This window comes from Macaca nemestrina, chromosome 1, assembly GCF_043159975.1.
Source record: "Macaca nemestrina isolate mMacNem1 chromosome 1, mMacNem.hap1, whole genome shotgun sequence".
Classification (NCBI taxonomy): Eukaryota; Metazoa; Chordata; class Mammalia; order Primates; family Cercopithecidae; genus Macaca; species Macaca nemestrina.
In genome coordinates this window covers 43,678,498-43,696,292 of record NC_092125.1, presented here as the reverse complement: position 1 = coordinate 43,696,292, position 17,795 = coordinate 43,678,498, and the positions used below count along the sequence as shown (strand labels likewise).

Sequence of the window (17,795 nt, the reverse complement as noted above, 5' to 3'; positions counted from 1 at the left end):
CAATTTAATTAGGCAATATACAAATTTGAAGGCAGGAAATCTACTTTTTGATTCTAAGAAGATACATTCTCCTTAACTTTCTTTTAGATAAGCTCCACATGGGGCGATAGGCCATATATCGTTCAACCTACATACACAATGAGAAATGAAAACAAATGATCAGTTTTATAGTTAAACTCTAAAAAAAAAATCCCTCTACTATATTATGTACTCATTCATTTAATAAATATTTATTCTTTGTCCTCTAACACTGTTCAAATTATTTCTCATTTTCTGGAAGTGTCTTAATAATAGATATTTAATCTTTGTTTCAAAGAGCTCAATGATCTACAAAAATAGGCATTGTCCTGTTTTAAAGTGTGGCTGAAATGTCAAAAATGTTTTCATAATTTTTCTCCTGTATCATCTGTAGCTACTTATAACCTTAAAAAAATCAAGATACAGATAAGGTAAAAAGCCCACTGCAGACAAGAGATTTTCCACTGAATTCTGAAAGTGGTATAAAATATGATACCTTATGGTGATATCTCCAGATCTCTCCCCATCCAAACACACCATACTTATCATCAGAAACCAAGAAGAACTTACTGAGCTCTTAACTCCTATTTGGTACAACTGGAGTTTGTAAGAAAAAGTTAAAACAGGTTTCTGTGCCTTAGGAAAGTGAGAAACAAAGCAAGGTAATTGTTCCATGTGTTTTAGTAGCTGAGAAAATTCACTTTAGTTAAACATTGTTTCCTTTCAATTCTGTAGGCACTAACTACATGCCAGTGGTTCTTCTTGTCACTTTCAGAATGAAAGCAGAATACCACTTGACTCCATACCATACTGATCATGTAAGCTGTATCTTCGAGGCTTAACAGGAGTATACTAAGTACAAATTTGTAAATGTCATCATCTAGGAGGTACTGGTAAGTTTCAGGAAGGTAGGGGTTTGGAATACATACATCTTTGGTGTTTTCTTCAGAGCCTACTTAAAAGCTGAGCATATATTAGGATTAATAAAGAACAGATTGATGGAAATTTTAGAACAGAAACTGAAGATTCTTTGAGTCCTAAATCCCTTTTTAAAAATGAAAGTTGAGATAGAGAAAGGACAAGTAATTTGTCCAAAGACATACAACCAGTTTACTAAATGCTTGAAGAATGTTCTTTACAGTTGTTCCTTTCTTGATTATGGAATGTTACATGAAAATAATTCTCATTTTCATGGAGCCTTCTCAGTTGACATTAAGCACTATGTGGACATAATAAAAAAAGTTTTGAAGGGTAGATTTTGGAATAGGGAAAAGAACATGTCAAATAAAAATGCACCCTGCTGCTAATGCAAACGGATTCTCCCTTACATTCCCTGGTGACCAAAGTGACTGACATAAACAAACATTAAGTCACATGTTTCATGTTATTAGGAAATCTAGGGTAGGGACATGAGAGTGAATCAGAATTAGAGTATCAGTCTATCATCACTCATACCTAATTTTGTCTCTAACTTCTCACATCCAAAGAGCTTAATACATGTCAGCAAAACATGTCATATCTCTGGGCCACAGAGCTGGAAAAATGAGAAAAAGAATTCTCGTGGCTTACCTCCCAGGAATTGTGTGGAATTAATGAATTAATGTTTCTAAAGAATTTCAAGTGTCTTTGAAAAATGTTACTGTTTAAACATAAAACAGAATTATTTGATTTCACCAGCTAGTTATGTAGCTTCATCGTTTTATATCCTGGTCAATTATGTGGCTGGTTATTAAATACACAGCTAAATAAATCATTAAGATATACTATGTAAGGGGCAGGAAATAATACAGTTTAATCTTTAAAGAGTAGAAAATGTCCTAGTTCTGATGAACATTCCTGCCATAAATTTTTGATTAAAATAAGTTGCCATAAAGTGATTGTATAAGCTGAGACTGTCAAACATTTAACATCTTATGGAAGTTATGTTGATATTGAATTAATAGTATAAAAGTCTGATAAAACAATAATTCCTAGAGATTTTCCCAAAACGTTGTTTCACAGTAAGTTAAAAGGCAACACTTTGCAGAAATCGTTTTTCTCCAGTTTTCAAGGTTTACTTAGTTTTTATCATTAAATTACTTGCATTTGTCTAAAAAAGTTACCCAACTTCACAAGGAAAAGCTGGTGCCCTCTAGCCCGCTCCTGCTGATTGTTATATGCAGGCGCCACACCTGCTGTGAGCCACCTGTCACCCCACCTGCAGCACAGACCGTGCCTCTCTGACCTTCTCTGCTCCCTTTCTCCTCCTGGCTCAATGGGCTTCAGCCATACTGGCCTCCTTCTGTCTGTCCTTCCCACATGCCCAGTCCACTCCAGCCTTCATGCATTTGCACTTGCTCTTCCTGGTGTTTGAATACTCTTCTCTGGATACCTTGTTGATCACCTTTCTTGGCATCTTTATGTCTTTGCTCCAATGCCCCTTACTCTGAATTTTAGGCTTTCAAATTGGCCAATGCTACATCCACTCCACCTACCAGCATTATTCAACCCAACTAACCTGCTGTATGCTTACCAGATTCACTTATCATAATACTTTAAATCAGATTCAGAAACACTTTTACCATGAAGCCAATAAAGCTAAAGCTTCAGGACCTCTCATTTGCAAAGTCTCCTTTCAAGATTTTGTACTTAATGTCATTTTCATAATTCTGTATTTGTCTTAACAACAGACCATCAAATTACGAAACATTCAGATTCTATAACACAGGAGTCAACATTTGAATATGTTCCAGTATTTATTATATTATTATATTTATCTTCTGTTTACTGTCTCCCTCTATGACAATATAAGCTCCACAACGGCACAGATTTGTCTCCATTTTGTTCCCTGCTATATTCCAGACTATGTAGCAAGTGAGAATTTCCAGTGAAAAAGTACATTGCAATAATAGGCTATTTATATTTACATGTTTAATACTGAATCTTATTACTGACAGAAACATGTACCTACTTCAAATACTGGTCTACTCCAAGTGTGACTCCATTTCTGACAAAGCTCAAGATAAAGGGCAAAAGACTGTCAACAGAGCAGGGAATTTGGCCAGGCTGCAGATAGTATCCTGGGGTTTTCTCAGGCATTGTAACTTTGGGAGCATCTGGGAAAAAAACAAAAACAAAAAACATAAGCAAAAAGGTTACAATGATGTTAAGTACTGCCTCTTAATCCATTCAAAATCTTTATACTTAAATTATTCCAGTAAATCCTCTGCATTCCAATTAACCCAGATCACTAAAAATTACTTTTTCTATCTTTATTTGTTCAAAGCTGGTTGATTTCTGGATATCTTTATAAGCCCCTTACTACAGTATTCATTGAATCTAAGACTCCACAGTTTTTAAGACACAGTATTGTTTTGTACCACCAAGATAGAAAAACTGCTACCAAATAAGTAATAATACATCAATTCTAGAATATGTTTTTATTTCAAAAACATAAGAACCCACATATCTCAGAATCAAATTGTTTTTCCAAAATAAACGTAAAAAATGACTTTTAGGAATCCATCAGATTTTGTAGCATTCAAATTAGGAGCTAAGCCAACTTTGAATATTGTATATGAGGAAATATTGAGGTTGGTTCTATTCTCACCACTCTACAACTATTAAACAAAAGCTATAGAATTGTTCCTGAATTTCCCAAATCACTGTCTTATGTATAAATGATAAATTTTTGTCCCTCCACCTAATAGTACAATTTTATAAGCAATCTTATATCTCTGTCAGTCTATGGTTCAAGCTACAGTCCTAAAGATTGGGTCAGAGTTCTGGCCGGGCGCGATGACTCATGCCTGTTATCCCAGCACTTTGGGAGGCCAAGGCGGGCAGATCACGAGGTCAAGAGATCGAGACCATCCTGGCTAATACGGTGAAACCTGTCTCTACTAAAAATACAAAGAATTAGCCAGGAGAGGTGGCAGGCACCTGTAGTCCCAGCTACTCAGGAGGCTGAGGCAGGAGAATGGCATGAACCCGGGAGGTAGAGCTTGCAATGAGCCAAAATTACGCCACTGCACCTTGGCTTGGGCGACAGAGCAAGACTCTGTCTCAAAGAAAAAAAAAGATTGGGTCAGAGTTCAGTCATGAGCCTTGAAAAATAGCTCAAGTACAGCTAAGCTGAAATGCTAGCTGATGCTTCCATATAATATCTAATCTGTAATCTCCTCTCTATGTAGTAGCAAATGTACAATTAACTAGCTAACTAACCAACTAGACAAATAAAGGCAGTGATCACCTGTTGTTTACTATGAACCACCATCTATGGAGCAGAAAGTTTCTGACAATTGTATGTATACATTTAGCCAATTTAGATAGTTTAAGCAAATATATGCCCCAGGCTTTTTTTAGAGGGAAAGAGAGTACGAGAATTTTCCAGTTCCAGCTCTTACACTGACTAATCAAAATTCTCAGATCTGCAATCAGTGAGACTTAACATGAAACTTTGGATGTGCTATTTAACAGCTAAGAAAAACTGTATTGCCCTACATGTAAATGTTCATCAATTTGGTGATGCAGTAATAATATGAAGATAATACTTTTTATTTTATAGTCCATTATTTACCTATGGGACAACATCACCCCCTTAAACTGTCAATATTCCAATGTTGAATAAAATGATGTCTTACCTGGGACAATACTAGAAAAGGAAACACTTGATACTCTCTGGAAGAGGTAATCATCCTCATCATAGCCTGTTACTTTGAGAAAGAAAGCTTCATTTGGTGGTACAAAGTCAGAAATATTCCATATGCCATAAGGTTTTCGATCTGGGTAATATTTAACAGGAATAGTCTTAAGAGAACTTCCTGAGATACTCAAAAGTTCAAGAAGATCTATTCTAGCTGGAGTGGAAATTCCAGAAGTATTGAGCAGCACATAGGTAGGTATTCCTACAAGAGAAAGATTTTATCATTTATAAGAAACATGCAATTGAAGTTATATACCAAATAAGTATTTGCATGATAATAATATATGAGTACCATAAGGATGCCTACAAATTCTGGATCAGTTGCAGAATTGTTTCTACATAAAAGACCGTTTATGCATGACCAGAGAAACTTAGGAAATCCTAAGAAATTACTTTTATAGTATTTTAACTATGTTTACATGTTAAAAAAATTAGAATTGTGAGAACTTTATATAATGTTTGATCACATGAATACTTTTAAAGATAAATTATTTTGTATCTTTCCAGGAAATGCAGCAATAAAAATAAATGAACAATAACCTCCCCCAAATTTTAACTGTTACATTATAGTTAAGCTTCTTTTCAGCTAGAAAACTATAAATCTTAATGTATGAATAAAATAAGAGGAGGACAAGGTTTAAAAATCAATAACTTTATCTTTGAAATACAATGATATGTAATGTGTTTAATTTTTCAGCTATATATACACATTTTACCTTGACAATAGGTAATTTATAGGTTTTGGTAAGAAAAAAATCTCAAGATCTGGGTTAGTAATTCTCAAAATTTAGTAAGTGTAAGAATCAACTGAGGTGCTCACTGAAGTCCATATTCCTGGGCCCTACCTTCCATGACAGGAGATCTGGAGTAAGGTCCAGGAATCTTAATTTTTAACAAGCACCCTCAGCGATTTTGATATCAGTGGTCTTGGGATTACGTTTTGAGAAAGTGACTAGGCCAAGAGAATAGTCACATTTAAAGCTATGCTTCTCAATTTTATTGAATACTACAAAATTATAAAATTATAGACAGTCTGAGAAATATTTTTCATTTGGATAGCTATTATGTCAATTTAAATAATATGCACATACAAACCTTGCACTGGTCTGCTGACTGTTTTTTTGAAGTCCAGGGTAGGCTTTCGAGAAAAGCCAGCTCGGAAATCAATAGTACTAAGGCCAGTAATGCGAACAGAGTGCCTTCCACTGCTTGAGGTCTGAAAATGTTTAATGACAAACCTGGTCAGCAGTTGATCCAGTATGCTGGTCGTATGCAACCCTCGCCAGTATGGAAACTGCACAATATTTAATTAGGATTGATGTCCAAAAACTGAGGCTCTGATCCGGATGTTCTCAACATAAATATGATTCTATATTTTAAATGCAAGTTTTGTAATACATACCCCATGGGGACAGCTTTAAAAAACCATTCAGTCATATATTTCATGCCTAATGATAAAAGATACAAGTGTTTAGTCACTAATGAATGGGCTGGAAATAAATCTGTAAAAGCTCCATGAGGGAATGGATCTTTGTTTTGGTCACTATTGTTAACATAGTAGATGTTTAGCAAATATGGAAATCTTCCACAAATACATCCAAGTTCAATTCTAGGACATTACAGCGAGTGCAAGCAATAGAGCTGACCATTTTCCAGATGTGGGCAACCTGGCACCCTCAGCTCAGCAGTGTTCCAGCAAAGGTCCTCAGCATTTATTAAAAATACAAAGTCCTTAGTTCCAGTCCAGATTTACTGAATCAGAACATTAGGTCAGGGCAGTCTAGGAATTTGCATATCAAAAACCACCTAAGACTTATGAACAAGAGTTCACCATTATTTTATTACATAGGTTACCAAGATTCTGTCTCAAAATAAAATGACCACATAATTCCAGCATTTAAGTAGAAGTAGGAGATGGGAGTGAAAGAAAAACTTCACATAACACTAATGTACCAATTATCAATCTCAAACTCAACACTGAGAAGGCACATATTGAGGTATTATAGCAATGACAGAATGCACTGAAGTGTGTATATATATAAATTTTAATCTGGTAGACAGCCAGATTTGCATATATACATTTTAACCTGGTGGACAGCCAGATGAATTCACACCATGGTTACCAGTGGGCCACTTCCAGAGCTGTGCAAACTATGCCATATTCCCTGAATCACTGCTACTCCTTGTTATTTAGCAATGTGGAGAAGAAGGAAGAGAAGATCTGTCCCTGTTGCTACCATGTTCCTTCCTTATTGAGCAGAATCTCAAGAACTCAAAGGGTAGTAAAATGAAGGGGAGAAAGAAGAAAAAAACACATCATCATGAAAGCTGCTGCTATATTCTTAGCATAAATGATGCAGCTAGTTACTATTGCTCATTTGCATAAAGGTTACAAAAGATTATATGTGTAAGTGTAGGGATCTTAGTACCACCCTTATTCCATTATTTCTCAATGAATACATTATGAATTCCACATAATAAATTTAAAAAGGAAACTATCAATTTTAAATCAGGGATTCCCCATAGGGTTATATAAAACTTTGGTAATTCTAATGTCAATTTCTTTAGATAATGTAGAGCTTTATCGAAGACACTATCACCTACTAATTTCATGTAAGTCAATCAGAATGTTTGATATTACAATGAGTTAATTTTTATTTTTTCACTAACATCATATATCACTGTTAGTTGCCTTGCTCCTCAGAAAGTCCCTTATGATGAAACAGCTGTTGAGGTTACTAAGGACAAATTTAACACGTAATTTTCCAAATGCCTGCTATCAAGTGCTAATCATCTGCCAAGTGTTCTATGCATAAATCAACTAACAAAGGTGGTTTTTAAAAATGTGGTGCTTAATAGCTGAGTGAAAAAAAACCCAGAAATTATACAGATGTTTGAAAATATGCTAACCTCTACTACTAAATAACACGTTAAAGCAGATTTGATGAACAGGGAGCCCCTTATAAATTATATAAAATTAATGTAATATAAATTAACTTTGATCCTTCAAAGACCACACCAAGTAATAAAGTATGCAAAAGTAAGAATATAGGTTTACTATTCTCTGAACAAATATGAAGAGTATATTGCTCTGCTAAAATATGAAGAGTAATAAATAACAAAATATCTTAATTTCATGTGTCTATACTATACTGTAGACAGTGAGAATGTCTTCAATGAATTTAAAAGTGTTTGTAAATAAAAGATATCTTCAAGTGAGTCCATTTTTATATGCAATTAATACAACTCTGGGCTAATCAGGGTAATGGAAACAAAGGACATCCCAAATAAACTAACACTGTGGTTAAAATATACAATAAAAAGAAAAAAAAATGAGCTAATTTAAAGTTTTTAAAATAGTTTAGTATTAAAATAGCCTCTGATGTTAATTCATGCATTTATCATTATTTAATTATTCTCTTAAAAGAATTCTAATACTTGAACAGTATTTTAGGCACACTAAACACCACATAAATTTCTTCATGAGAAAGCACCAATAGTTTGATATCTATTAAAGTAAGCTATTGTTTTCATCTCTTTCTTATCTAAGCTCCCTTTAAAAAACATCAGTGTAAAAGAAACAAACAGGTTTTATGTATAATGAGGGTATAACCCACCAATAAATGGAAAAGGGAGGAGAAAAAAGCACTAACATGCACAAAATGCACACACTATATATAAAGCTTCATTTTTTATACAAATTCTCACTTTTAATCCTCACAAAAGTCCCCGTGAGAGAGTATTATTATCACCTTCACTTCATGGATCAGAGAGGTTAAGTGACTTGCTCAAAGTAACAGATACAGCAGGTGGCAAAGCTGGAGTCTGAACTCGGTGAAGCTCCAGAAACCAAACTCTACAGCTACCCCATGCGTTTCTCATGATGATCTCAATGAATTTAATTATGCTGGTTTGAGGGTAAATGTTGAAATATGCTGAACTGCTTTACACAATAGGAGGAGAGTTATATGGAACATCTGGGACTATCCAGAAAAAAGAAGCAGAGAAATGTAATGGGGAGGCGAGGGGGTGGTGGCCGAGGAAAGAGCAGGAAAAGCATAAGGTGCTTTATGACATAGACCCCAAATCTACGAGCAAATCTACCATATTCACAAAATGCTTGCTATTGATAGATTTCTTTTGATATTTTGAAGGGGCTGAGTTTTGCCCTACATCAAAGTACAAAAGGTTATAATCAACACAAATAATCAGAAGGCAATGAGACCATAAGCAAGAAAGCTTTTAGGAAACTGCAGGAGTGTTGGGAGAAGACTTTGGAGTCTCGTGAGTTACGAACCTGATGAGGTTAGAGGAGAACTAAATGACATGAAGGTCTTGGAGGGGCAAAGAAAACTAAACTAATTCTGTAACTGAGTCAAGCAAAGAGGAGGTCCAGCCGTATTTTTTCCCTTCCCTTCTCTTCCAAATTATTTTAGCCATTTTAATACATTTTTAATAAATGTAATAAAATTATATAAATATATGTCATAAAATTAGTGAGGTCAAAATTACTGTCTTAATGTCTTTCTATTTGGTCTTTTATATCATCTAGATTCAACCTGTGGGTTATATTAAAATTAGAATATGGCTCCAAAAAGCACCTTTCCACTACATAATGTCTTGAACTTTTACTCCTGCAGAGTTACCCTAACCTCATGGCTTCTGTAGATAAGAGGGTAATCTAGCAGCAGCATTCAGGCTCAGAGCATAACAGGAAACTTTCTAGATATCAGATGTTGAACAGGATTTATCTGAGCTAGGAAGAGTTGTGTTTCAAAGTCAATTTATTCATAAAATTTCTAAACGTACAAAATGAGCCACATTACTCCTCTCAATGAGTAGCATCACGTTCATTAAGTTGTGAAGGGGTCTGAGTCAGGAATACACAGGCTGCTGCAGTGTGAGCGGATGTGAGGTAAGGTCACGGTATGGCAAAGACGAGGTTACACTAGATGTGATAGTTAAAATTAGGTATCAACTTGATTGGATTGAAGGATACCTAAAGAGCTGGTAAAGTATTCTTTCTGGGTGCATCTGTGAGGGTGTTGCCAAAGGAGACTGACATTTGAGTCAATGTACTGGGGGAGGAAGACCCCCCTCAATGTGGGTGGGCACTATCTAGTTGGCTGCCAGCACGACTGGAACAAAGCAAGTGGAAGAAGGTGGGATAAGCTGGCTTGCTGAGTCTTCTGGCTTTTGTCTTTCTCCCATGATGGATGCTTTCTTCCATTCCTCCTGCCCTTGGACAACAGACTCCAGGTTCTTCGGCCTTTGGACTCTTGGACTTATACCACTGAGTCCAAGGGGCTCTCGGGCCTTTGGTCAGACTCAAGGCATCACTGTTGGCTTCCCTGCTTTTGAGGGTTTTGGACATGGACTGAGTCACTACTGGCTTCTTTCTTCCCCAGCTTGCAGATGGCCTATTGTGGGACTTTGACTTGAGATTGTGTGAGCCAGTTCTTCCTAATAAGCTCCCTTTCATATATGTATGTATCCTATTATTTCTGTCCCTCTGGAGAACCCTCATACAGAGATACATATTGGTATCCTAAAGTTGTAAATAGGTAGCCTTGACCTACAATACAGTAAGGGAAAAGAAGGAGCAGAGTGAACCAGAGTCTAGGTTTCTGAATTGGAGTGAGACTACCAAGAATGAAGGAGCAGGACAGGCTGAAGGACAATGGAACAAGCACCATGGAGAGCTCCAGCGGAAAATTACTTGCTCCTCTGAGATCTCAGCTCAGATCTTCCTGGTCAGCTCTACTGCAGATGGATTTACTTCTTAGTTTAAAGGCAAAGGCGTGTTAAATGCCTGCCTACATTGAAAGTCCCTTCAAGGCAGTAACTATTTCATATTCATCACCACAGAATGTCACTCAGGAGGCATGTGATAAATGTAGGTTTTGTAGGTTTAATAAATGACATGAAAACCATCCATGCACCTAGTGTTGATGTTTTTTCTTAGATTTTCCTCAGACCAGCTAATGCCATACTCATCAAGAATTCACTAAATGTTTCTAGATGCATTATGCTAGGTATGTTCACACATTATCTCTTAAAACCCTATTATATCCAAAGATAATTTTATGGAACTACAAAGAAACAGAGGCTCAAAAGAATGATATTTATCTAGGTATAGATAGCAACTTAAATGGCAATTATTCCAAGTTCAATGTCTTTCTCAGGTACCTAAGTCTGTGCATGGTATTTTGGAATAACATAATTCCTGGGTAGATTTACACCCTATGGCATATAAAACAATAACATTCTCCAACTATTTCTTTGCCATTCTACATTTCTGAGTACCCTTTCAGTTAGGAAAAGTCAGGTCAGTGAGGTACTAATAAATTCCTCTCTAACAAAAAAAAACCCTAATTTTTGTCATTTTTCAATTTCTGTGGTGTAAATGTTCCCATCATAGCTGATTGCTAGCTCCCAACATGATGTTGCTGAACACAGAGCTAGAAGAGAAATGTATCATTGACTCTCCAGGAGTCGTTATGAGCCAGCTCTAGTATACCATTAGGCCACAATAACAGCTTGCCTACTGGGTAATAAGGGAGTGAAATGTGTCGCTTCTGGGATGAGACAAAAGTAACAAATTTCTTTTTATTTATTCACTGCCACATCCTCCAGGTTTTTCCCTCATTAAGTGACTGAAGATGCTGCATGTTCTAAATTATGGTAGAGCCACCATCAGCTTGGGTTCCTGAGTGACTGTGAAGCAGAATACTCTACCAGACCCCATGGAACACAGAACATTAGTGAGGAATTAACCTTCTTGTACTAAGCCAGTGAGAATTCCTCCTAGCACTAAATATGAAACCTTACCTTTTATAAATTGAATTAAAATTTGATTGATAGAGATGGTTTTTCTCTCTCCAACAGAGTTTCAATGTTTTATAAAATGGTAAATGTGCCCAAAGTAAGACAAACACAAAAACTAAAGAAAAATTCAAGTATATGTGCATTAAAGGAAAGTAAAGATACAATGTATGATTTACATATATTCAAAAGAATAACTAATTAACCTGTCAGAATTCATGTGCCAACATTATTAGCAACAACTAATTCATGAATCAGAAACTGCTGAAGCACTTTACCAATATCTCATTTAACCATGACAATATTGAGTAGCCATTATTTTACCCCACTTTCCTCAGACTTAGAGAGGTTAAGTAATTTCTCCACGAACAAAAAGACATTAAGTAATGAATCTTGAATTCAAATAGATGTCCACCTCTTTTCAAAATTTGCTCTTAAGTTTTAAATTCTTTCCAAATTAAAGAATAGATGGTTCCAATAAAATATTTATTAAGAACCTACTGTGAGTTAGGCATTGTGTCAGACAAAGACACAATCATGGAAGCTAGATTTAAATACCATTATTTTGTTGGGCATTATGCGCTTGGAGAAATGTGTGATAAGGAAATGTATTCAAAACATAAATTCTGCTTAAATACACACACACACACACACACACATATATGCACACACATATGCATATAAATTTACATATACCCAAATGCATGTGTACCTAAGTGTACACATATCTTTTTTATAAAGGAAGCATTCTATTTAGTTGACAGTCTGATATTGACAGGCCAAAAAACTGGAAAATTATCCAGGAAAAATCTATTATCAAACATTCCCCTGACCCAAAACACTAATGCTACACCTAATCTATTTACTTAACACACCTTGTATAAACTACAGGCTTATTCATAAGAGTCACCAGGAAAGACTAATAGGAGGCCAGCATAATAATCTTCATGTGTGGTCCTTTCAGACTTGAGGTTGATTTAATTATGATTCCTAAACAAGCTTATGCCACTTGAGTAGGATTTTTAAAATATCCTTACCCTGTAGAAAATGCATTAGTAGGCTCTGGCTACCAACGTAACTATCCAAAACCAAAATATTTCTACTAGTCTCAGAATCTCAGTATAATTATGTGGTTGGGTACATGCCTTTCTGTACTTGGGAGATTATCTAAAGACAGTTTATCCAAATATACTTAATAGAAACATATCCCAGGGGATATGTTAAATTAAATGATCACACTGATGATCCTAGACTAATATAAACATTTGTACCACCTAAACCCATTGGGTGCTGACAATTATCTAATGTCTTTGCAGGGAGTTTCCTTTAAAAAGCAGAGGACAAAATTTGGCTCAAGAGTTTCTGTGGTTACATTCTAATACTCTATATTAGTTGCTGAATGGAAAAAACATATTGCTTCTCAGAAATAAGATCCATGATCTGTAGCTTTCCTACAAATGGAAATTTAGGAGCATAAAACAATCTTCTCTTCTGTTTTTAATAAAACTTTATGTTATTTCCAGTTACTTCTTTTTAACATGCTTTACCTGCATCAGAGGAAACCTAAAACATTTGAGTGTTTATGTGAATTATACAAATGAGTTGACTCATTATCTCTGCTTAGTGAAAGTGCCCTAAGACGGAACAGTAAAGTACTTACCAGAAAAATCACAAAAGAAAAGAAACTGCCACTCTCTTATCATTTTAAATCATTAAACGTATTAGTGTTCCATGCTAGCACCTCCACTATAGGCTAACTAAACCAGTTCTTCTGCCTACTTCCCTGGATATCCTCAGAATAAATGTATTAATTTTTATTCATAAATATTTATGTAGTTCTTTCTCAGGCACTGTGGCATATACTAGTGGCAAAATCTGATCTATAGAAAAAGAGAGACAGAAAATATTTATAGAAATAAAAATGACAAGGGAGAAATTAATCCAAAAGGGAAGTGCAGAAAAATTTAATAGAAAGCCAGAGAGAAAAGAGCATTTTAAGGAAAAAACATCTGACAAAGTTTGATGAAAGTTTTGTTATTTGAGGTGAACTCTGTGGGATAGTTATAAGTCAGAATGGAAGAAAAGGCATTATAAAGGGAAGGAAAAGCTTGGAAGAAAGCATGGGGTAAGAGAATGTGGTGGGGGGAGAGAGACAGTACAAAATTATATATGATAAGAATGTAAAAACAAGTGATAGAAGATAACTAGAAAGACTGGCTTAAGGCTCAATTGGGTGGTCCTTGAATACCATGGTAATGTTGAGTAATAGATCGTTCTCCATATTTGGGATAAAAACTGTATGTGAAACATTCAAAAAGCCACTATTAATTTTAGTGATAGAGCAGATCTTTTCCAGATAGTCGAGCGCATGGGAGATAGCACCAGGGATACACTATCTAATCTCAGACATTTCCCATCTTGAGAAAGTGCACATGTAAAACATTTATCATTCATCAGACATCCAAAAGGGAAATCCAAAGTCAACAGATTTTATGTCATCAGATTCAGTTCAATTTCCTTTGCATCAACCTGATACATTCTTTTGGTATTTCATATAGAAGCAAAATAAGTTTATTATTTTTCAGTTTCATTATAATGCTTACTCTTTGTTTTCTTATTGTAAGCACTAATCCTACACTAGAAATACTGTAAATCAGAGCTGGAGGCTCTTTTGGTGAGGGCTAGATAAAAATTTAAGATAAAATGATAATAGATACTGTGTCTTTTTATTGTTCCCTTAATTATAGGAGACTGAGCTTAGAGACTTGTCTAAACAGAGTTCTCGTCACCTCCTCACCTGATCAAAGCCTCTGCTCACTCATAAAACTAATCCTCATTACTTCTCTGTTCCAATTATCAATTAAAATGTGCTTCATGTCCATTAAGTAAGTAGCACAGAACATGGCCAAGAGCAGTCAGTAAATGTTTATTGAATGGATGACTGAATGAATACTTGTGTGAGGCACAAGGTAAAATAACAGACATGCAATATCCCTCCTCTAGGCAAGAGTTTTACTAGAGGAAATACCACTGGTAGCAATCCAAATCACCTGGAAATAGGTACAAGTACTGCACAATAAATTGCTACTAACATGGAAGAATGGCATCACGTGCATGTATTTCACAGTCAATAATGGATTACTTAAGGCCAATATTCAGAAAGCAAGAAAAAATTATTCCAGTGGACTTGCTAGCTCAAGATACTGTTGGCTAAGTCATGCTTAAATTAAAGTATTTGAGGGATGAAGAGACTCGACACTTGTAATTCCTTCCTACTGTGGTCACAAAAAGTCAGACTCAATGCTCAATGCTAGTGATATTTTTGGCAAGTTAGTCAAAATAACCATTACATAAAATTTGGCCACATTTATTTAAAACATTGTAGCAGCAAAACAATTCGTCAATCTAATACACTCAATAAATACTAGGCACTATGTGCAAGGAACTGGGTGGAAAAAAACAGGCAGGTAGGGTCGTTTCTGGCCCATTCATTAAGAAATTACCAGATTTTCTTTCACATGCCTTTTCACCTATACCCTTATATTATCCACCTTGAAATAATCTATACAAGAGTTTCTATTTTTCCTGCAGGGCTTAGAGTTCTGAGAATAAAAAACTAGTATCTTAGGATTTGAATCGATTTACAAGGTAAACATTCATTCTTTAAACTGGGGACATTAATAGAGATATTCTTTAAAAAAAAAACTGGCATGAAAAATGGCTCCTTGAATTTCTACAGTATATCAGCTACACATACTTTCACAGCAGCTCTATCATTTGAATTATGATACCATTAATTCAATTTTTTATGTTAAAAAAAGACAATGAAAGAGTAAACAATGTACAGGATATCTTCAGAAAGATTCTAGAGCAAGTTGTTTATTTGACAGCTGGAAAGAATGCTAATAGCAAGAGGGGAGATAATGCAGGAATGGGAAGAGGCCCTCAAAGGGTGTGTTTTAAGCCTTTTCCCACAGTGGACACCTGGAGTGTGTTCCCTTCAGGTGCTAAATAGCTGCTCCTGAGGGGTGTTAATTCCTCAGCAGAACAACCTTTTCCTGTTCTAGGAAAAAACCTCTGAAGACACAGAAATGCAGATACTAGATCGGGAAGTATGCTGAAAAGCCTGAGAAATATGGGCAAGTCACTCAGGGCATCTGCCACAGTGGGACACACACAGAATCTGCGGCAGAGCTAGATCTCTGATTTATGGTATCTTGAATTTTGAGTGTATTTTTTTCCTCCATACTGCCAAAATACAATGCTTTCTTAAAGGAAATATATACCACTTAAGTTTAGGATACAAATACCACATTGTGCTAAAGAAAAAAAATGAATAGAAATCCACCAAATAAAAAAAGCCAACACAGCACTTGAATGCTTGCTTTGAAACAGAAACAATACTATTTCAGCTGTATCATATTAATTTAATCCTCAGACCAATTCTGTAAAGTAAAGGACTGTGACTACCATCCCCACATGACAGAGAAGGAAAGCCATGCACAGAGAAGTTCTGTTCCCCAGGCAGTGCAGCTGTGAAGGCGTGGTGTTAAGATCCAAACCCAGGCAGTTTCACAACACAGCCTATGGCTCTAACCGTTATTCTCTGTTGGCTCCATCTCTGATTATTTTGTAAGCATGAAGTAGATAATAAAATAAATCTACAGATTTGATGATAGGAAAACTATCTGAGAATTGTAAGTGTATCATGTGGCAATGATGATGTTCATGGTCCTCAAACTGAAAACTACCAAATTCATGTGATCAAGACACCTCCTACAAACACCTATGTACATTGCTTTTTATTACAAGCACTCTCCACGATAGCAAGAGTTTATGTTTAAAAAAACCACTGTGTATACTTCACGAAACATGCCAACTTCAAAATAAAATAATAAACAAACTTTGTGAAGTAACAGTACCTTCACTGTCCACATTCCAGCCTCTGGCTCTTTCACATTCACTACTTTGGCAGAGTTATGGATATTTAATAGCTCATTCAGGCCAAATCCCTTTTTGATCAGCTTCCCTGAAAGACAGAACATAAAGGTAACAAGCACAATCCTTCTCTCAGCTATGTATATTAGCTAATTTAACACTACACAAAACTAAGAGCATGATCAAATTTCAAATAACACTGGCACATGTTTTACTAAAGTGTGCTGCAAACTAACCCAAAGAGCCTTTATTTTCTATACTGTGGCTAAAACACATTCAATTTCCAGTATCTATGACCTGATTGACACTTATACCCATAACTCAAAACATTATTTTATTTATTTCTAAAATATACTTAATTTTAGGGTGTCCAGGCATTAGAAACTGAAATAACAGATTACTATTTGTTATGCTGATTTGATCATCAAATTAGAATAACAATTAGCAGACTGTAATCATATTTCCGAAGCCAGCCTAAATAGTAACTACTACGGTTATCAAAAAAGTTACACAGAGTCACTAGAGATATTTAGATTAAATAGATGGCAAACACAGCAAACCAGAATAAATGTCATTCTGGAGAGCAATCAAAGTATTACTAACATGAGAGCCCTGGGCATCTTTACACAAAGTGTAAAACCTTAACCGGTTTCCCATGAAGCACAGGAGAAGGCTTTTATCTGTCATAGGAATAATTAAAGGAGGCAGTGTAATGAAGTAGCACGATACCATCGCCTACTGACCTGACATTTATCTAAAGTGTCCAATAGTTGGAACTTAGAAAAGAGGAAAAGCAAATTTGGAATTAAGCCACAGTTCAGTTTTTCACCTCACTCTTGACTTTCCCATGGACTACTTCTCTAGTTATATAAAGAAATAAGTTAGGCCAGGTGTGGTGGCTCATGCCTGTAATCCCAACACTCTGGGAGGCTGAGGTGGGCAGATCACAAGGTAAGGATTTCGAAAACAGCCTGACCAACATGGTGAAACTCCGTCTCTACTAAAAATACAAAAATTAGCCAGGTGTGGTGGTGTGCACCTGTAATCCCAGCTACTCAGGAGGCTGAGGCAGGAGAATCACTTGAACCCAGGAGGCGGAGGTTGCAATGAGCTGAGGTCATGCTACTGCACTCCAGCCTGGGCAACAGAGCAAGACGCCATGTCAAAAAAGAAAAAAGAAAGAAAAAGAAGAAAAAGAAAGAGAAGGAAAGAAAGGAAGGAAGGAAGGAAGGAAGGAAGGAAGGAAGAGAAAGAAAGAAAGAAAGAAAGAAAGAAAGAAAGAAAGAAAGAAAGAAAGAAAGAAAGAAAGAAAGAAAGAAAGAAAGAAAGA

General features: G+C 35.7%; 1 protein-coding gene and 1 long non-coding RNA gene across 12 annotated transcripts in view; one reads left to right on the top strand and one right to left on the bottom strand.

Moving 5' to 3' along the window:
- The window catches only part of LOC139357969 (uncharacterized), a 29,560-nt gene extending 18,087 nt beyond the window's left edge, over positions 1 to 11,473 (top strand). For all 3 annotated transcript variants that reach the window (XR_011612104.1, XR_011612103.1, XR_011612102.1), the window contains 2 exons: positions 794 to 911; positions 11,339 to 11,473. This is a non-coding gene — a long non-coding RNA (uncharacterized lncRNA). The remainder of the gene's footprint in view (positions 1 to 793; positions 912 to 11,338) is intronic.
- Positions 1 to 17,795, bottom strand: part of LOC105484596 (hemicentin 1) — a 514,524-nt gene that overhangs the window by 259,443 nt on the left and 237,286 nt on the right. For all 9 annotated transcript variants that reach the window (XM_024793708.2, XM_024793713.2, XM_024793709.2 and 6 more), the window contains 4 exons: positions 16,450 to 16,556; positions 5,798 to 5,918; positions 4,641 to 4,904; positions 2,969 to 3,113 (listed from right to left, as the gene is read on the bottom strand). In XM_024793708.2, the coding sequence (XP_024649476.2) occupies positions 2,969 to 3,113; positions 4,641 to 4,904; positions 5,798 to 5,918; positions 16,450 to 16,556 (637 nt within the window). The remainder of the gene's footprint in view (positions 1 to 2,968; positions 3,114 to 4,640; positions 4,905 to 5,797; positions 5,919 to 16,449; positions 16,557 to 17,795) is intronic.